This window comes from Cryptomeria japonica, chromosome 2 (genome assembly GCF_030272615.1).
Source record: "Cryptomeria japonica chromosome 2, Sugi_1.0, whole genome shotgun sequence".
NCBI classification, from domain to species: Eukaryota; Viridiplantae; Streptophyta; class Pinopsida; order Cupressales; family Cupressaceae; genus Cryptomeria; species Cryptomeria japonica.
The window spans coordinates 301,634,438-301,655,947 of NC_081406.1; the positions used below are offsets into that span (position 1 = coordinate 301,634,438).

The following is a 21,510-nucleotide window of genomic DNA, read 5'->3' on the forward strand; positions in this document are numbered from 1 at the left end:
AAACCACTCCATTAGAACTTGTTGCATTTCAATGTCTTTGGTCCAACAGAGGTACAATCAATTGGAGGTGCAAATTATTTTCTGACTTTTGTTGATGATTGCATTCAAAAAATTTGGATTTATATGTTGAATAAAAATTTAGAAGTTTTTTCCAGGTTTAAAGCTTTCAAAGCTCTTGTTAAAATCAAATTGGAACTAAAATTAAATGTCTTAAAAGTGATAATGGGGGCGAGTTTTGCTCTTTGGAGTTTGACATGTTTTGTGCAGACAATGGCATTTGAAGAATCAAAGTGGTTCATTCACCCCTCAGGAGAATGGTGCAACTGAGAGGCTGAATCAAACTATTTTAGAGAGAGCTCGATGTATGCTCTCCAATGATGGTTTAGGAAAAGAATTTTGGGTAGAGGCATGTAACACTTTTGTTTATTTGATCAATCAAGCTCCCTCATCTCGATTAGACTTCGACATTCCGAAGGAGAGGTGGATTGGAAAAAGGATTTCCTACAATCATTTGCGTGTTTTTGGTTGTGAATCATTTGTACATATTCCAAAGGAGCAGAGGAAAAAGCTAGATTTCAAACCTAAGCGATGCATATTCCTTGGTTGCAGAGAGGATCAGTATGGTTTCAGGCTGTGGGATCCAGTTGCTAACAAAATTGTCTGTAGTCGCGATGTTGTTTTCCATGAGAGGGCATTTCCAGGTTTGCAAAAAGATAGTATTTCTTCAGATAACTTCATTAAGTTTGATATGTTTGATAATGGAGATCATTTGCATAAATCACATGGATCCACTATTACTTTCTCTTCTCCTCTTGTTTCTTCGGTGTCTTCCACCGTTTATTCGCAACCCTCTCCTGTTCGTGCTCTTTCACAAATTCAACTGCTAGTTTCTATGTATGCTCCAGTACAGGCTATGGATGCGGAATTTCAAGCCGTGGATGCACCACTTCAAACCATTGATGCGTCGCTTAATCCAGATGGAGGATAGACTACTGGGGATACTATACAGAGATAGGTAGATTTCCATTTTGATATCGAGGGAGTTCAATCTCAGTTATAAAATTTACGTCCTGATGAAGCTCCTCCATTGTGCAGATCAACTCGTGAGAAGAAAAGACCTTCGAAGTATGATGATTATGAACTTTTGTTGTTTGATCAGGCCGAGCCAACCACATTTAAACAGGCATGTAAAGATAAGAATTCAGTCAAATGGATGGCAGCTATGAATGAAGAAATGGAGTCTTTGCGAGTCAATAATACTTGGGATTTGGTTCCTCTTCCACCAAATCAAAAGCCTTTGAAAAAAATTTGGGCTTACCATTTGAAAGAGGAAGATGGAGGATGTCATAGGTACAGGGCCAGATTAGTGGTGAAAGGTTTTGCCTAGCAAAAAGGTATTGATATTAATGAAAATTTTTCACCAGTTGTAAAAATGCATTCAATTCATGTTATTCTAGGCATGGTAGCTGTTTATGATTTAGAGCTTGAGAAACTCGAAGTCAAAGTAGCATGTCTTCATGGGGATATTGATGAGGAATTATACATGGCGCAACCTGAAGGCTTTGTTCAACAGGGACTAGAACATTTGTGTTGCAGATTGAAAAGGAGTTTGTATGGGCTCAAGCAAGCCCCAAGACAATGGTACTTAAAATTTGATAATTTCATGCCACAACAACATTTTATTAGATGTGAATCAGATCCGTGTGTCTTCTATAAAAGGCTTGCAAATGGTGAATTTGTTATTCTTGTACTCTATGTTGATTGCGGGCACTAGTGTGCAGATTGTTAGTGAGTTAAAACACCTTTTAGCTCTTCCATTTTCCATGAAAGACTTAGGGGCAGCGAAGAAGATTCTTGGGATGCATATAATCAGGGATAGAAATAAAAGAGAACTCAGATTATCTCAAGAAAAATACATTCATAAAGTTTTGGCTAAGTTTAATATGTCAAATGCAAAGCCTGTCAGCACACCCTTGGTTGATCACTTCCATCTATCATCAGCTATGTGTCCAAAAATTCAGAGGATCAAGAATCCATGGAAAGCATTCCATATTCTTCTATGGTTGGTAGCCTCATGTATGCAATGATTTGTACAAGACCAGATTTTGCTTATGCAGTGGGAGTTGTGAGCATATTTATGAATAATCTGGGTAAGACACATTGGCAAGTCGTTTAGTGGATTCTTCATTATTTGAAAGACACTTCTAATTATGTTCTATGCTTTGGAGGTCAGAACCATCAACTTCGTGGTTATGTTGATTCGGATATGGCTAGAGATTTGGATAAGCGAAGGTCTATTGTTGGTTATGTTTTTACTTTTGTCGGGGTAGTGATCACCTGGGTATCTCGCTTGCAACAAGTGGTTGCTCTCTCTTCAACCAAGGATGAATACATTTCTCTAATTGAAGGAGCCAAGGAAATGATATGGTTACAATGGCTATTGGGTGAACTATGGTCTAAGCAATCAGTTTTTCCATTGTTTTGCAATAGTAATAGTGCCATTCATTTGGCCAAAAATTCAGCATTTCATAGTCGCACCAAACATATAGATCTAAGGTATCACTTCATACGCCATGTTCTTGATGAAGGCAAGTTGCAGCTAGAGAAAATTGACACTAAATTGAATCCGGCAGATGCGTTGACAAAAGTGGTAGCTCGGGAGAAGTTCGAGTTCAGTAGAGCTTCTCTCACTCTTGTTCCGATTTGACAATAGGCTTGCCATAGGGGATGTCTTTGGGCATTCTTCTTTCCGGTATGATTTGTCTTCAAGTGAGAGATTGTTGGCTATGTGGGTGAAGTCAAGTCAGTAACGGCTGGGTTTTGTAACCGCTGTCTATTTTTGGCAAACATGAGAATCTTCTTAAGTCCACAGTCTCCTTCTCCCTTGCATGTCTTGCATTTGGGGAATCTTCTGGAAGAAGATGTAAATGAAGCTTTATGCTGTTTGAAGATGTAATTCGCCATATATAGTGGTGAAGAATGTTGTAAAAACATTGATACGAAAATATATTGAGAATCCCCTAAAAGTGGATGTAGCCAATTTATAGTGAACCACTATAAATCTTGTGTATTCTTTCTATGTGTGTGATTGTTCTATTTTTCATTGTTTTGTTTTTGAATTTTTTCAGTGCTTCATTTGTTCTGTATTCCTCTTAAAATCAACATTGGCCTCCCCAAATATTATCATGTCATCAACAAACTGTTGATGTGTAAAGACAACAAATACATGTAAAGATAACAAATGCATCTATAATACATAATCAACAATCCAATTGCTAATCCAAAATCTCATAAAAAACACATTAATAGTAATACAAACATTAGAGTAAAACTGAAAATAAACAATTGTATCAAACAAGAACACCCGAGGCCTTACAAAATAATGATGCTGTAAATGATATTCAAATCTATGTTCAAAATCTAAGGGTTATAGATTTTGTCTCTCTCTTATTTTCTAAGAAGATATATTCAATATTTTATTGCTATTTATTAATTACAAATTTCTTGTATTGCAGATGGCTGTATATAACATTAATGGATTTCAATGTTTTCAGCAACACTTCAAATGGCATATATATATATGTGGAAAACTTTGATCAAGGCATGCCTTGACCGGGCATGTCTGTTGACATGCCCGATCAAGACATGTCTTGATCGTATTAATTAAATGTCGATTCATAACAAACTTGTTTACCGATACCAATCAGTGTCATTTCAAATGCTAATAATTATTGTTTTAACCCGATAACAAATCGGTGCATTATTAATGCGATAACTATGATAGTTATCATATGATAACATCGATCTGTGTTATCATACGATAACTATGATAGGCATAATTAATGTGAACTGATAAACACGATCATAGCATAAGAAATACAATCATAACACGATCAATGATAGGTTTGTAAATGTTGTTCAAGTGTCGATATATGCAATTTGATACTTGGAATCATGAAATACATATAAAGATGATTATAACAAGTTTATTCAATCAGCCTGATTGATCAACATGAAGTCTACCATTTGTTTGTAATTTCATTGATAAGGTAGATGATTGAATGAGAGATAAATGAAGTCTCTCATTCAATCATTTATTTGACCGACGCTACTTAGTTTCAACACTCCCTCTTAGCTAGGGAAGATAAATGGAGAACTACTTAAATTTTGAAATAATTATCTAATTATATAGCATCACATTTCTCATGATGACCAATATGTCATATAGCACATGACAAGAGTAAATATCACATCATCTCGTGATAAAGAATGTTTCCTATCTCATGATAGGATGTATTACATGACCTCGTAATACAAAGGATCATATCACATATGCTCGTGACATGATGTATCACATAACACGTGACACAGGAATATATCACATCATCTCGTGACATAGATATCACATAACACTTGATATCAGTATCGCATAACACGCGACACCTTGGATATAAAATACTTCAGAATATTGAATTCTCTTATATCCAGGTTATGGTATGTGCACTGACATTACGCCACATAATGTCTATCATAACATATCATGGAACATCCATGAGTCAAGATGATATCAAGTCAACATGATATCAACATTACAAGATCGTCACCTTATAATGTTCAATACAAGTGTTCATTATCTAAAAGATCGTCACCTCTTAGAAATGTACACCAGGGTTGGAGCTCATAAAGTCATAACACGACAAAAGAAGTTTACACATTAAACATCTCATATATTAGTACAGATTACAAAACAAATTACAACTCAATCATACCAAGACCTTTCCTGAAGTGTTCAACTTTCACTCTGGATAGTGGTTTGGTAAGTGTGTCTGTTGTCTGATCTCCTATACTGATATACTGCAACTGAATCACATTCCTATCCACCATATCTCTCACATAGTGATAAGGAATCTCTATGTGTTTGGATCTATCATGAAATACTGGATTCATAGAGAGTTTTATACAACTCTGATTATCACAATGAATTATAGTAGGTTTCAGTGGCTCATCAAATAATCCCACAAGTAATTTCTGGAGCCATACTGCTTCTCTTGCAGCCATAGAAGCTGCGATATATTCGGCCTCTATAGAAATCTGAGCTACTGATGACTATTTCTTGCTAATCCAAAATATTATGGCTAAACCCAAACTGAAGCAGCATCCTGAGGTGCTTTTCCTATCAGTCACACTTCCAGCCCAATCCGAATCAGTGAACCCATGAAGATCCAAATCAAATTTCTCATACTTGAGGCCATAATTAAGAGTACCTTGAATGTATTTCATAATATGTTTCACAACCATAAGATGTATCTCCTTAGGCTCACACATGAACTGGCTTAAGGCATTTACTGCATAACAGATATCAGGTCTAGTATTGACTAGGTACATCAAGGATCCAATCATCTGCATGTAGAGAGTAGGATCTACAAATGGGGAATCTGCTGCTGCCTCCTTTAGCTTGTGAAGATTTGTTTCTATGGGAGAAGTCATGGGTCTGCAGTCCATCATGCAAAATCTCTTCAATATGTCTAAGGTGTACTTCCCTTGATTAAGCACAATACTGTTAGAGTTTTGCCAAACTTCCAATCCAAGGAAGTAATGTAGAAGGCCTAAATTCTTCATATCAAACTCCTTTTCAAGGTCTTTCTTACATTGATCAATAAGGTGATCTTCTCCTGTAATCAGAAGGTCATCAACATACAAGATCAATATCAACATATCACTTTTGATTCGTTTGAAGTATAGATTTGGATTTGCATCATTCTTTGAGAATCCCAATCCCATGAGGTAGCTGTCAATTCTTTCATACCAGGCCCTAGGGGCTTGTTTCTGTCCATATAGGGCTTTCTTTAATCTACACACATGTGATTCTGTATTGTGGATCTCAAACCCTTCTGGCTGCTCTAAGCAGACTTCCTCCTCAATTTTCCCATTCAGGAAAGTAGTCTTTACATCCATCTGATGGACTTTCCATCCTTTGGCTACTGCAATGGCTAGTGCTGCTCTGACTGAGGTGTATCTAGCAACTGGAGTGAATGTCTCATCATAGTCTATTCCCTCTTTTTGTGAGAACCCTCTGGCTACAAATCTGGCTTTATGTTTCTCTATGCTACCATCTGCAGCATGTTTGATTTTGAATAGCCACTTGGATGAAACAACAAATTTTCCTTTTGGTCTAGGAACAATTTACCAAACATCATTGTTTAAGATGGATTGATATTCCTCTAACATGGCATCTTTCCATACTTGATGCTTAAGTGCTTCTAATACATTAGAAGGTTCTGATTTGGAGAGATCATTCATTAAGGCTATATAGTTAGTAAATCTTCGGGGCCTCTTACTTTCTCTAAAAGTCCCTGAAGGAGCTGGAAAGTTCCTTGCATCTTCCATTGTTTTGTGAAGCCATAGTGGTCTTTTCTTAGGGTTTTCCTGGGGTGGAATCCGAACTTCATTCTCATTCTCTTCTGAACACTCCCTCTGAACCTCAGGAACAGGATCCTCTTCTAGGTCTGAAGATGGAGCATAAGTTTCTGACTCAATAGAGTATCTAGCCTTTTTGAAGGCTATGTCTTCTTCAAATATTACATCTCTACTAAGTTCAATATTACTATGTCCAGGTACAAATACCCTATAGGCTTTAGAAGTTTCACTATACCCAACAAAGATCCCTTTTCTTCAAAAAGGTTCTAGTTTTGTTCTTTTCTCTTTGGGTATATGAACATAAACAGGGCATCTGAATATCCTAAAGTGAGTGATATCCGGTTTTATTCTAGTGAAAGCTTCTTCAGGGGCTTTGTCTTCAATGTGGGAGTGAGGACATCTATTTTGTATGTATACAGTAGTGTTGGAGGCTTGTGCCCAAATATGAGTTTCTAAATTTTGATCAAGGACCATGGCTTTAGCTGCTTCTACAACAGTTCTATTCTTTCTCTCAGCAACCCCATTTTGCTGGGGGTTGTAAGGAACATTGAACCCCCTCTTAATCCCAGCTTCTTTACAAAATTCCCTAAATGTGTCTGAGGTGTATTCCCCCCCATTATCAGTTCTTAGGGTTTTTATTTTCTTTCCTGAAGAGTTTTCAGAGAGGGATTTGAATTCCTTAAATCTCTTGAGGATCTCTTCAGATTCTTTACGTTTAAGAAAGTAGATCCAGGTCTTCCTGCAGAAGTCATCAATAAATATTACATAATATAGAAACCCTCCTAATGAAGGTACAAACATGGGCCCACATAGGTCTGAGTGAACTAGTTCTAAGACATTGCTTGTTTTACTAGAACTATTTTGAAAAAGAAGTTTTAGTATTCTTGCCTAGGGCACACCCCTTACATGTACCTGAATGGTATTGTTTTAACCTAGATAAATCAATGACTAACTTTTCCATTGAAGATAGAGCTTGAAATTTTAAATGTCCTAATCTTCTATGCCAAATTTCATTAGAATATGCAATCTCATGAAGTAGAGCTAGGTTGGGTTCAGTACATACCTCATACAAATAACCTTTCCAATGCCCTATGGTTATAGCCTTTTTGATAGAAGAATTCTTTGGCCATGCCAACACTTTGCTATTCATGAAGGTTACTCTATACCCATCATCTTCAAGTGCAGATACATAGACTAGGTTCCTCTTGATGCCTGGAATGAAAAGAACTCCGGTGAGTTGGAGAGACATGCCTGACCTCAACTTAATGGTACAGGTACCAACGCCTTTCATTGGATGTGCAGAGTCGTCACCAATAGTTACTTCTTCATCAATCTCTTCTAACATGGAATCCAATAGTTCTCTATACCCTGTAATGTGTCTTGAAGACCCACTGTCTATGATCCAGGTGTTAGATTTGTTGGATACTTGGTTAGAGAGAGCAGAGTAGAATACATGTTTCTTAGAATCATGCTCTTCCTTATTCTTTTTCACTTTTGCAAATGTAGCTTGTTGTTTAATTCTATCTAGACATCTTGCTGCATAGTGCCCATATTGATCACATCTAAAGCATTGAATATGGGAAACGTCTTTCTTAGATGAACCTTTCTCACAGTGGTTCTTCCTCTTCTTGAAGTGTTTCTTCTTGCTTTTCTTGTGGGAGTTCACATTTAGGACATGGAGATCTTCATCTATGTTCTTCTGTTTGATCCCTTTCTTGTTTAGTCTTGACTCTTCTTGAAGACAATATGATCTTAGCTGGTCGAAGTCTGGATATTTATCCCTTGCACTAATGCCTTGAACGAATGTTTCCCATGTACTAGGAAAACCATCTAGAGCAATAAGTGTTAGCTCTTTGCTTTGGATCTCATATCCAAGTGTTGCCAATTCATCCCTTAGTGTTGATATTCTCATAAAGTATGCATTGATTGATTCTCCTTTATTCATACTTATATGATTAATTTCCCTCTTTAGATCCAAGGTTCTACTTGCATTGTTTATTTCGAATGTGCTTTCGAGTGATTTGAACATATGGTAAGCAGTCTCATGTTTTGTTAGGATTGGCATAATATGATTTCTAACTCCATCGACTATGATCTTCATAGCCTTTTCATTCCCTTCAATCCATGCCGATTTGTCGGGGTCATTCTCTGGTTCTTTGGATTCATCTTTTATAAAAGATTCAACTTTATTTTCTCTTAGGATCATTTTAATTCTGAATTTCCATGTTGAGAAATTTTCTCCCCCTTCAAGTCTATCTCAAATCTGATAGCATTGGCCATGGAGAAATGTGATGTTTATAACCTTTGATTTGAACTTCTCAAATTTGAATGCCTCAGGTTCTTCCTACCGTGGCTTTGATACCATGTAAATGATATTCAAATCTATGTTCAAAATCTAAGGGTTATAGATTTTGTCTCTCTTTTATTTTCTAAGAAGATTTATTCAATACTTTACTTGTAGGTATATTCAATATTTTATTGCTATTTATTAATTACAACTTTCTTGTATTGCAGATGACTGTATATTACATTAATGGATTTCAATGTTTTCAATAGCACTTCATATGGCATATATATATGTGGAAAACTTTGATCAAGGCATGCCTTGACCGGGCATGTCTCTTGACATGCCCAATCAAGACATGTCTTGATCGTATTAATTAAATGCCGATTCATAACAAACTTGTTTACCGATACCAGTCAGTGTCATTTCAAATGCTGATAATTATTGTTTTAACCCGATAACAAATCGGTGCATTATTAATGCGATAACTATGATAGTTATCGTATGATAACACCGATTTGCGTTATCATGCGATAACTATGATAGGCATAATTAATGCGATCTGAGAAACACAATCACAGCATAAAAAATACGATCATAACACGATTGATGATAGGTTTGTAAATGCTATTCAAGTGTCGATATATGCAATTCGATATTTGGAATCATGAAATACATATAAAGATGATTATAACAAGTTTATTCAATCACCCTGATTGATCAACACGAAGTCTACCATTTGTTTGTAATTTCATCGATAAGGTAGATGATTGAATGAGAGATAAATGAAGTCTCTCATTCAATCATTTATCTGACCGACGCTACTTAGTTTCAACAGATGTGTAGCAGCACATTAGAGAAGAATTACATGGTCCTTGTGAACATTGATTTGAATTTGATCACTGATTTAAGAGGCAAACTGACACTATTTCCAGCTCTATCACACTTGCACAATTACACAATTACTAGTCAGCATAATTTTTCTTATTTATGTTTCTCTAATACTTATCATATTCAAATTGTCTATCTAATTATTTTTATTTGAAAATTAATACAATAATCCAATAATTAAGTTAGGCTAATTAAACCAGATGTTACAGAATCAAAGAATTGTTAAAAACTTAAATGTGCCAAAGGATTTGTTTTATGTTATACATGTACTTATTTTAAGCAATTCTTAAAAAAATGGAAGGAATTGATAAGAGAGGAGCATTTGACATTTAGGTTAGTCGTTTTTAATATAATCAATATAATATATTTTTTCATTTTATCTCCCTAGGAGTCCCTGTAAGATAGATGGTAATGATTTTACAAATTAATGTCTGTTCTATTATTGGATCTTCCTTTTGAAACAGTCAATGTTTTACCCTGTTCTGCATAGTATACCTCTTCTAGAAGAGCAATTGACAGCCTATGTAATATATTACATTAGTACTTACAGAAGGCTTTTTGCAGAATTGTTTGAATTTTGTTATATTATTGTTCACATGCAGATGTTTATTTTGAAGCATTCCGCTCATTACCCTGCTCCACATAGATTACCTCTTTTACAAAAGTATTTGGCAGCTCAAAACATACCACGATTTGCCCATTTCCATAACACCAAAACCCTAAAGAAATTTCAAATTCCTTTTAGGAAGGTATTATCTGAATTTTCCTTGTAAACTAGTTTTGCCTTTGTAAGCTATTGTATAACAACATTGTTCAAAATTTCATCCACTTTTTCAGTTTTATAACGCCACTTCTGCCATTATGACATATTTTAGAGCTGAAGCCAGCCAAAAATCAACTTTGTTCGTTCAAGAGCTTGAGGTTACAGAATTTATCAGCATCAGGTTCATTAATTGTTATCATCCTGTTTGATGTCAAACATCCATGACAATAAGTTAAGGGTAATCTATGACAGTGCAGCAATTGCTTTTCCTAGTATTTGATCTGCTTAGAAACATCAAAATATTTTGCTTTAGATGCTTTTTTCCATGTCTTTTATCTCACAGAATTATTCATTCTTAATTTAATAGGAATTTTCCAAAAATTAGCCTTTCTCTTATAAGAAGAATAAAAAGTTCATACCTTTACTATATCATCAGTAGCTACGGGTAATGATGATGCATATACTCTGTCTCTTGCATTCCTTGCCTAGCCATAAGACAACCAACGCTTATGTGAGTAAACAATATAGTAAGTGTATTACTACATCCATGGATAGTATTTAGGTAGATTCAATGCAAGCATTCCTTTTCATGGCTCAAACAATACACTGTAAAGAAGAATATAGTAGATTTAGTATCTGAAGACTCAGAGTCAACAAATTTGTGGGTCTAGATGCTATGTGCATGTGGACAATTAATGAATGTAATGTGCATCAAATCAAACTGGTTTAATCATGTAGATAAACTTCAACCTCAAATGAAATTTGAAATTAGTCTGATATAAATAAGATTCATTATAAGCTGCTATGGGTTATTCTTCTGCCTCTTATATACTTTACATTCAGATAATCCATCTCAATCCTATACACCATCATCGCAGGAAAAGAAAATGGATACAGTTCATGTCTTCTTTTTTCATTTAAACCAATAATTGCTGTATATTTTAAGTCAACTCTTTAGAATAATAAAATTGGATCTACTTACTTCTTGTTCCCAGCCTGTACATGTTGTTACTAGGAATAGTAAAATTGATTGTACAGAAAGGCCACAGATAATTCCGAGCCAGAGTCCCTGAAACATACACAAAAATTTGGAATTTTTGCATAAGCAACAGTTCAAAATGTTAAAAAGTAATATTTTATTCCTTTATTTGTAAACATCAGCATTTTCTTTGCAGCCTACAGAGTCGTGTACTTTCTCAACTATTGCTAAGAGGAAAGGAACTAGACTATTGGTTTTATATGTTGAAATACGGCAAAGTCAAGCTTGCGATGAAAAATAGTTTGGATATACGTAGCAGTTAGGATTCAAATGAAGTATAGTCGAGAACTGTGTAGCAAAGAAGTCTAGACAATGAGATATAATATGAAGTTAGCTTTATGCCTTCACTCAGTTAATTCCTAGAAATGCATCAATAACGTTTTCTAGTTTCTGACATCCTATTCTGAATCAACAATTTTGAAATGAGCAGATTACCAGTCTCACCTTTACATATGGATGCCTTATGACACGGAAACTAACAGTTCTATTTTCAGAAATTTTTAGCTGGCAAAAATCTACTCTAACATGTAAGATAAACTTTAATTTTTTTCCGAAGTTCTCATCTATTTCTCAAGCATTGAAAACATAAATTTCAGAGCTTTGTAAATCAAATCAGCGGGGAAAGGGTAACTGACCCTGCCACCAATATGCAGTACAAAGGCCAAAAAGAAAGCTATAGGAATGCCAACCATGTAGTATGCCCCAAGATTAACATAAGCACCCACTTTTTGCCACCCACATCCTCTAGCAATGCCTGAAATGTTATTTTCAATCAACCATTACATCTACAGAAAGTGTTGTTATGATATCATGACTTCGAGGTGAATATGTTTGTAGTTCGAAATATGACTATACACTATACAGGGTAATTTGAACCTGAAAGAATGCATTGGAGTCCATCCAAAAAGGAAGAGGCTGCTAGCAATGGGATCATGCTTGCAAGATAATCAATGACCTCTTTTTCATTGCTGTAAGCATAGCCCCAAACATTTCGTATAGAGAATAAAAGACATACTATCATGACTGCCTCTGTGATTGCTATAAATAACACTACATACACTGCTAAGCGGGCAGCATGTGAGTGTCCAGCCCCCAGTTCATTTGAAACTCGTGTACTGTAATGCAAACATTGTGAAATTTTTTGATTGAAAATGATTTTGATTAAATCTTTGATAGGTTAAATGATTCGTAGTTGACTAGGTTAAATGACAAACAGAAATAGTAGAAATTTACTAGTTAGATGTAAAATGTACTTACCTTACAGCAGCACTAAAACCAAAGGGAATCATATATGCTAGAGAAGAAGTGTTAAGGCTGCAAGATTAAAAACTAGCTGAGATAAAAATGAAGCAGATGTAATAAAATGCTCTAATTAAGATTCTCTTATAATTAATTTATTAAGCTTCTTATTTAACACTTCATAATTAGAATTCTCATATTATACACACATACCAGATTGAAAGAACTGATGTCTCAAGTTTTGGATTGGGCAACAGACCTGACAAGAGAATAAGTATTTCAAAGGACCACCACTGCAAGCTGTTGACACCCATAGAATAATGAAATAATAAAATAAATTTAAAAGGGCATTCTAATATAATCTATACAGCATTAACAACTTGTGGTATGGTAGGATGAACAAAAATGGATTTGGTCTATTTGACAAAATGTTCATCATGCGCTATGAAATTTAAATATTGAGAAGGGATAAAAAGAAGTATATTAATCACATAAATGCTATGAAGTGGTTAAATTTTGCAGCTAAGAGATTTATGTAGTATACCAGATCATGAATGCAGATGGAATGGCAAGCTTGAGAAAATGTGTAATATCATGCAAAGCCTCCCATGTAAAGGGTGTCCATGTCCTCTTGCATGCAGGTGAAATTTTAATATATAGTAAAAGAAGTATTGCGTTGACCCAGTACGAAATGCTGTTTGCCAAGGCAGCCCCTTTATTTCCTAATCCACTTTTAAATACCAGAACCCAGCACATGGGAACATGGACACACAAAGTAATTGCAGAGCATAGCATCATGGGAAAGACAATGCTTTGTGACTGGAGAAATCTTACAAGGGGTTGAAGAGCTGCATAACCAAACAGACTGGGAATCATCCATCTGGCATATTTCCCTGCCTCAAAGGATATCAAAGGGTCCTGCCCAAATGCAATTAGAATGTTGCTCATGTATGCCCACATCACAGCAATCGGTAGGCTGACACAAAAAAGAGCAAAAAATGCTCTCTGCACATGAATCCCAAGCTGATGGTATTGCTTTGCCCCATAGGCCTGTCCACATAGTGTTTCCAATGTACTGCCCATTCCCATCTGTACAGATAGAAGAGAAAACAGTTAATATTTCATGAAACATTGCACTCATGGCTTTTAAACAAACTTAAACCTTCACTTCTGTGAATATACTTACTGTAGACTTCAAAACTCTCCAAAAATAAGTTAACCATAATAATTGCTGAAATTATCTTTAGGGTCAATTCAATGTTGCAAGCATGTAGACCAAATCAAGTTACTTTTTAATTAGGTTTCTGCAAAAAGCTTTTAAAAAATTCATCAAATAAGGAAAAGGGTGACTATTATTCACTTCACGGGACAATAGGTAAAAATTTAGTGTGGATTTATTCATTTTTCTTTATAGCATTATTACATTCATCAAAGCAGATTAGAAACCTCAAAATAACTTTTTTTCCAATACCGAGCAAGAATCTAAGAGATCAAGATTGAATTATGTTTTGTAAAATTCAGAGCTCAGGTTCAAAGGTCCAATACAGGGTCGAAATTAGTAATGATATTTGTATCTGCCGAGCAACTCTGGTTGAAAAGCAGGTTATTAATTATTGAGCAGTTTGATCAAGAGACAAGGGCAAAGGAGACCTGGCGTACTCTCTGCATCAGTTTTGGTATCTACTTAGTCAACAATGGACCAGAGCATAGCTTGTGTGAATTGGAGAGGAAGGGGAAAGAGGAATGCTGGCCTTAGTAGGAATGTTGTTAATGCCTTAGGCCCAATGGAGAGGCTTATTGAAGCCTTAAAACACCGAAGTCTAAGATAAAAGTTGATATTTCTGAATTTAAAAGTGAGCTCAACCCACATGCATTTTTAGATTGGGTACAAGATTTGGAAAAGTACTTTGAAATGGAGAATATTGATAAGGAAGATCCAAAACGAGTGAAAATTGTCGCATCCAAGTTGAAGTTGCATGGAGCCCTATGTGTGAGAATGTGCAAATTTTAAGAAGACAAGGAAAAGATAAGATTAGGCTTTGGCCTAAGATGCTAAAACATTTGAGATCTCAAATTTTGCCTTTAGATTATCAACAAAAATTGTTTAAATAATTTCAAATTTTGAAACAAAAGGATCAATGGTACAAGCTTATAGTGAGCAATTCATGAGGCTTCAAATTTAGATGGAAATACAAGAGAGTGATGGACAAGTTGTTGCTTGGTATGTGAATGGACAAAAGTTTCAACTTTAAGATGAGCCTGCATTACTGAAATTATCTACGATGGATGAAGCTTATGAATATGCATTGAGAGTAGAGGAGAAGATAAACTAAGAGGGAAAATTTATGAGTAATAAGGATGGTAGACCCAAATGGAAGTGTGAAGCCATATTTTTAAGGAAGGAAAAGCGTTAGAGGTAGGGGATGTGGACAATTGCCTTTCGGGGAGCGGAAGCCCTTGAAGTGTTTCTTTGTGATGAAGCCCACAAAGCTATAGATTGTCGTCAAAACCCTAAAAGGGTGATGGTAGCCCAAGAAGAAGAAAACCTTTGGTCAAAAGAAGATGATGTTGAGTCCAAAGAGAACCTAATGTTGAGAAGAACCTTAATATCTGGAGACAAGAAAACTCTTGAAGTTGATTGGAAGAGGAAAGTGTCTTCCAAATGAAATGCAAATGTAAGAACAAGGTATGTAAGGTGATCATAGATGGTGGATCTACTGATAATTGGTGAGTACAAAAATGGTTAACAAATTACAACTTGTTTGTGTTCCAAAATCTAATTCCTACAAGATTTCTTCATCAAATAAAGACCACAGTGTGCTTGTGGATAAATCTTGTCTTGTAGCATTCAAAATTGGCCATTATGTGGATGAAGTCCTCTACAATGTAGTGCCAACAGATGCATATCATTTGTTGTTGGGTACGCCTTATAAGTATGACCGAAATGTTATCCATCGAGGTCGGAAGAATACTTATGAAGTTCAACATAAAGGAAAGAAAACACTCATAAAACCATGAAAAGAAGAGAATGCATTTGAAATGTCAGCCCTGTCTCTTATTTTAACCAGCTATAAAAAATTTTGCAACAAGATCAAAGGATCTTGTTATTTATTATGCCCAGCAGAAGTAAGGGAGCCTTTTAAAATCCAACCTCCTCTAGAGATGCAAAATTTGTTGGAAGAATATTCTGATATAACTCCAATAGAGCTGCTAGTTGGTTTACCTCCTTCACAAGGTATTCCAAACCACATTGATTTATTAACAGGGTCCAAGCTCCCTAATCAATTTGCATATCAATGAGAAGGAAGTTGTGAATTGTTAGAAAAGGGATTCATAAGGGAGAGTATGAGCCCTTGTGCCACACCTTATTTATTTTCACCTAAAAAAGGTGGAAAATGGAAAATGTGTGTGGACTCTAGAGCCATCGACAAGATTATGGCGAGGTATCAGTACCCCCTTCCAAGAATGGCTGACATGTTAGATTGTTTGGCAGGTGCTAAGAATTTTTTCAAGGTTGATTTGAGAAGTGGCTATCATCAAATCCAAATCCAAGAAGAGGATGAATGGAAGATAGCATTCAAGGTCAAGGATGGATTACATGAATGGTTGTGATGTCATTCGGAATGTCTAATGCCCCCGCCACTTTTATGTGCACCATGAACTAGGTATTTAGATCCTACATTGGAAAGTATGTTATAATCTGTTTTGATGATATTCTGATTTTCAGCAAGAGCATGGAAGAACATTTGAAACACCTTCAAATTATTTTTAATACTCTTAGAAGGGATAAGCTATTTATAAATCTTGAAAAAAGTGAATTTTGTATAGACGAGTTGGTTTAACTTAGAAATGTAATTTCAGAAGGAGTAAGCATGGATCCTGAAAAGGTTAAGGCTATACTTAAATGGCCTACCCCTCAAGTATTGCAATAATAAAGAGTTTTCATGAGTTAGTAAACTTCTATAAAAGGTTTATTTGAAATTTTAGTCGAATAAGTGCTTTTTTGACTGATTGTACTAATAGAAAGTCTTTTTCTTGGACTCAAGTAGCTGATAGAAGTTTTAAGTAGCTTAAAGAGAAGGTGACTGAAGTCGCTATACTTGCTTTACCAGATTTTGAGAATTTTTTTCCATTGAGTGTGATGCTTGTGCAGTAGTCATTGGGGGTGTGTTGAGTCAAGAAGGCAAGCCAATTGCCTACTTTCGTGAGAAACTAAATTATTCCAAGAAGAGGTATTGTACTTATGATAAGAATTCTATGCAATTGTTCAAACTTTGAAACAATGGAGGTACTACTCATTGCACAGAGAATTCATCTTGTTGACACACAATCAAGCTTTGAAATATATCAATTCTCAAGCCAAATTGTCATATGAACATGCCAAACGGGTCTCTTGCTTGAAAAATTATACATTCGTTGTTCAACATTTGACTGCTAAAACTAATCTAGTGGTTGATGGTTTAAATAGAAGACGCCACCTATTTGTCTCAATGACCAAGGAGATTGTTGGGTTTGAGGAAATGAAAGGGGAATATGCAACTGATCCTTATTTCAGCAAAGTTATCACTACCGTCAATAGTCCTGCTGCTGCAAGGAGAAAATTATTTAAAGAAGACTTGTTGGTAAGTGGATCTTTATTTGAAGGACTCCAACTTTGTATCCCCACAAGATCTAAGTGGGACAAACTGATTTTAGAATGGATTAGGGGTACACTTTGGAAAAGACAAAACTTATAGCTTGGTAAGTGAGAAATTTTTTGGCCTCAATCAAGGAAGGATGTTGAATAAGTTTGTTTCTACATGTAGAGTTTGTCAAGTTTCTAAAGGAGGGCAGCAAAACATAGATTTATACAAACCTTTACTTGTTACTGAGGGACCTCGGGTTGACATCTCCATGGATTCCATATTGGTTTTACCTCATACTCAAGGAGGAAATGATTCTATTTTTGATGTTGTGGATTGGTTCTTAAAGATGACCCACTTTATTCCATGAAAAAAGACTATAGAGGCAAGTAAGGTTGCTGATTTATTCTTTACAGAAATTGTTTGCTTATATGGATTGCCCAACACCATTACTAGCATAGTCACTAGGAGACCGGGTTACTTGGAGATGCTAGCAACTGGTATTGGTACTGGTATGACTAATTTTCAAAAGTAGGAGACAAGGGTACTTGGAGATGACATTTTTTTTAATAAAATTCAATAATTTCCAGAAAATATCATGACATGGAACTTTGAAAACAAGAACAGTAAATCAGTTGTAAAAGAATAGTAAATAGTAAAGGCGAATTTCTCTTTAGACCATAACAATGACAGAAAATCAGTCACACAACTTTTTATGTCCCTCTCAAAAAGTCTACACTGTTAGTAGATCCAATAATTATAACTTTGCATGGAATTTTGTATCATCCAAAATATCAGCATGAAACATTATGTAGGCCTATTTTTTTATTTGCATTCCTTTTTTGCCTTTTACTGCATTTTGCCCTAAGTTTTTTGGCAAGATACGTCAATTATTGGTTGGGAGACTTTGAAGATGGTGGGAGATGGTGGCCAAAAGAACCCTATGTGTCAAGACCTTTCCAAGGACGTCCTCGATACTAGAGACGCATCTCCATTGCGGAGGTGCATCTCAGGGGGTGAGAGACGCATCTCCTAATTACCATGATTACTAGTGATTGGGATACAAAGTTTTTGAGTCACTTTTGGAGGACTTTGTGGAGAAATCTTGATAGCAAACTGCAGTATAGTTCAACCTATCACCCTCAAATAGATGGGTCAACTGAGGTGGTAATAGGACTTTGGGTAATTTTCTTCAATGCTTAGTTGGTGAGAATCCAAGGCAATGGGATTTGATTTTGTCATAGGTTGAGTTTGCTTTTAACTCAAGCATCAATAGGTCCATTAGTAATTCCCCTTTCCAAGTTGTTTAAGGGAACAATCCTAAGGGTGTTGTTGATCTTAATGATCTTCCAAATAGGAAATGGGTTAGTCAAGATGTTGAGGACTTTGCAATGCATATACAAGAAGTACAACAACAAGTGAAGCACAAGATGCAATTAACCAATGAAAAATATAAAAGGAATGTTGTTTTGTGTGGAAAGGAGAAAATATATGAGGAGGGTGAGCAAGTCATGGAGTATTTATGTAAAGAAAGATTTCCTTAGTGCACATATAAGAAATAGTGAAACCTAAAAAAATGGGACCATGCAAAATACTAAGAAAATTAGTGAGAATGCCTCCTTGTTATATTTGCATGAAAAAATTGGAGATTAGTCCTATTTTAAATGTTGCAAACCTTTACCCCTACCATGCTGGTCCTCAACAAGTTCCTGATGAAAATGTGCTGAGAGACTTGAACAGTACTTTGCCACAGAAAAAAAAACAGTTAACACATTGAAAAGATAGTGGATACTAAGACTGTTGCCACAAGAGCCAAAAAAAATTAAATTACAAGATGTTTTGGTCAAATGAGTGGGTTTACCTGAAGAAGATCTCATGAAATTTACAAGATTAGACTCTTCTGAATCAAAAGATTCAGAATCTTTCGGAGGCAGGAAGATAATGTAACTATTGGTTAATTGTTGGGCCCACTACCCAACTGCCTTGCCTTTTCCTTGCTGTCTCATGCCTTTTTTTTTGGGTACTGTCCATTTTGGACAGATTCTATTGTTGATTTTTCCTTTCCTTATTAGGGGGTGGGAGTCGGATTTTGTTTTTTGTGGAAGTTTCTTTGTTTTTGGTGGAAGATCTCTGATATAGAGTTTTGGCTTTGTAAACAATTTCTTGCTGGAATATGAATGAACAACATGACCCAGTTTTTTGATGTTCTCTTGTTTCCAATTTTTGTGATATTTGATTCTGCAAATCTGAGTCATATTCCATTTTAGTTAAGATTTTATTTTTCTTGTGATGGACAAAGCACTTTTGACTGTTTACCTCTTCAGAAACAGGGATTTTCCTGGTTTTGTGACTATTTAATTATTGAGCAGTTTGTTCGAGAGAAAACGACAGAGGAGACTTGAGGTACTCTCTGCATCAGCCTCAAACCCAATTAACAAGATTTGCAAGCATGTTGGTCACCCATTTACCCAATTAACAAGATTTCCAAGCATGTTGGTCACCCATTTACCCAAGTCCACTTAACAATATTTCAAAACCTTTAAGCAAGTATTGTGCCCGATGAACAGCCTATTATTAAAGCAAACTGCTTCAGCAGTGCATCAATTTGAAATATTTACTCGGCTGCAGGGGATGGCTTATCTATAAAACAGAGCAGTTTGATGTCTTATGATTTTACGCTTTACAAGGGCAAGTTGATAGTTCAAGATTTGTGGAATTATATACACTAGGACGTAGTGCAACTAAACGTTTAAGGACGATAGTCATCCTGGAAGGGAAAGAGTCCAGATTCTGAGATGATGCTTTAATTTTTCAACTTTTCTAAAGCTTTTTCCTTTTTGAGAATCTAAGAAGGAAAAGAATATCAAGAAAGTATTCAAACTATAAATTCTCACAACAAAAGCAAAGCAAAGGAAGGTTCTTAAATTATACCATCACACTGATGCCAGAGAAATTTGCGAAAGAAGTAGCAATAGATGCACTAGAGAGAGCAAGCTCCCCTAAATGCCCTACCAACATAACAGATATCACCTCCAAGCCAAACTGTAAAAAATTCATAGACGACATAGGCCCTGCTATCCAGCATTGTTTCTTTATTTCCTCCCATACTAGAGCTCCACTACACTTCACTTCATCCTGCTCATCCCCAAATATAACTGTTTCCTCCTTGGCTACAAGTGGCTCCAGCACATCACTCTCATGGCTCTGAATTGAATCACCTCTCTCCATGGTTGATCGAATGGAAACACTAAATTCAACCAAGTTATAAGCCGGTTTGTATGTTTATAACATAACAATATTGAATTGCCTCCGTAGAAGAGAGATGGAAAATAAAAAAATCCTTCATTTAATCACAGTTTTCAAATTCTGTATTGATAAGGGAATAAAAAATTGACGGCCCACCACAGCCACCTGTCTGCTTCTGTGCCAAATACAATTTCCAACAGGCCGCCATGTAAATTATGATCACGAAACGACAGTTGGGGAGCCGTAATGCACTAAAATATATCAGTTTGAAGTTTGAGATTACGTTTTTGTCTCTTCTAGCAGTATCTTTTTATTTTAGTACATAGTCAGAAACCTTAATGGTATAACATTAGCAATTGTATGGGGAGCCGTAATGCACTAAAATATATCAGTCTGAAGTTTGAGATGACTTTTTTTTGTCTCTTCTAGCAGTATCTTTTTATTTAGTACATAGTCAAAGACCTTAATGGTATAACATTAGCAATTGTATGGGGAGCAGTAATGCACTAAAATATATCAGTTTGAAGTTTGAGATAACTTTTTTTGGTCTTTTCTACCGGTATCTTTTTATTTTAGTACATAGTCAAAGACCTTAATGATATAACACTAGCAATTATATGCCAATAGTTTTTGACCTTCATCAGTTAATTTAATCATAAAATATATCATATTCTCTTAAATATTCACAATTATTTTAATATAATATGTTTTAAATAAAATAGATTAGATGTGGTATTTTTACGGGGAAGACTTATATGAGATGCACCGGGTGACTTTTAAAATCAATGGCTCAAATCTCAAGACAATTGGGAAAATTTTATCCGTTGATTTTTTTTTTCTTGGTCAAGTCAATGGTGTACGTACGTAATTTAGAACATTTGGAGCATTAAATTTCTGAAACGACATTAAATAGGCCGGAGGAACGAAGGCGGAAGGAAGTTTCGAGGTGGCATCCGTTTGTAGCGCACTAACGGGGCAAGTACGATAAGTGTCACAGCTCGATATGTCC

The 21,510-nt window shown here is 35.6% G+C and overlaps 1 protein-coding gene across 1 annotated transcript; it reads right to left on the reverse strand.

The window, feature by feature from the left end:
• Positions 1-9,988: 9,988 nt before the first annotated feature.
• On the reverse strand, positions 9,989-20,731 carry LOC131075392 (protein DETOXIFICATION 16). The gene is made up of 9 exons (XM_058012229.2): positions 20,187-20,731; positions 13,178-13,722; positions 12,847-12,933; positions 12,652-12,708; positions 12,271-12,509; positions 12,030-12,148; positions 11,338-11,424; positions 10,775-10,840; positions 9,989-10,556 (listed from the first exon to the last, which is right to left on the reverse strand). The coding sequence occupies exons 1-9, from the start codon at positions 20,481-20,483 to the stop codon at positions 10,542-10,544; spliced, it is 1,512 nt and encodes a 503-aa protein (XP_057868212.2). The 5' UTR covers positions 20,484-20,731; the 3' UTR covers positions 9,989-10,541.
• Positions 20,732-21,510: the final 779 nt, after the last annotated feature.

What these genes read in the sequence shown, in the direction of transcription:
- LOC131075392 (XM_058012229.2), bottom strand. Translation starts at nt 20,483, where the DNA reads ATGGAGAGAGGTGATTCAATTCAGAGCCATGAGAGTGATGTGCTGGAG. An exon ending in GGTTTTAGTGCTGCTGTAAG is followed by an intron (nt 12,510 to 12,651) that starts GTAAGTACATTT and finishes TTTGCATTACAG; the next exon opens with TACACGAGTTTCAAATGAAC. An exon ending in ACTCCAATGCATTCTTTCAG is followed by an intron (nt 12,149 to 12,270) that starts GTTCAAATTACC and finishes ATAACATTTCAG; the next exon opens with GCATTGCTAGAGGATGTGGG.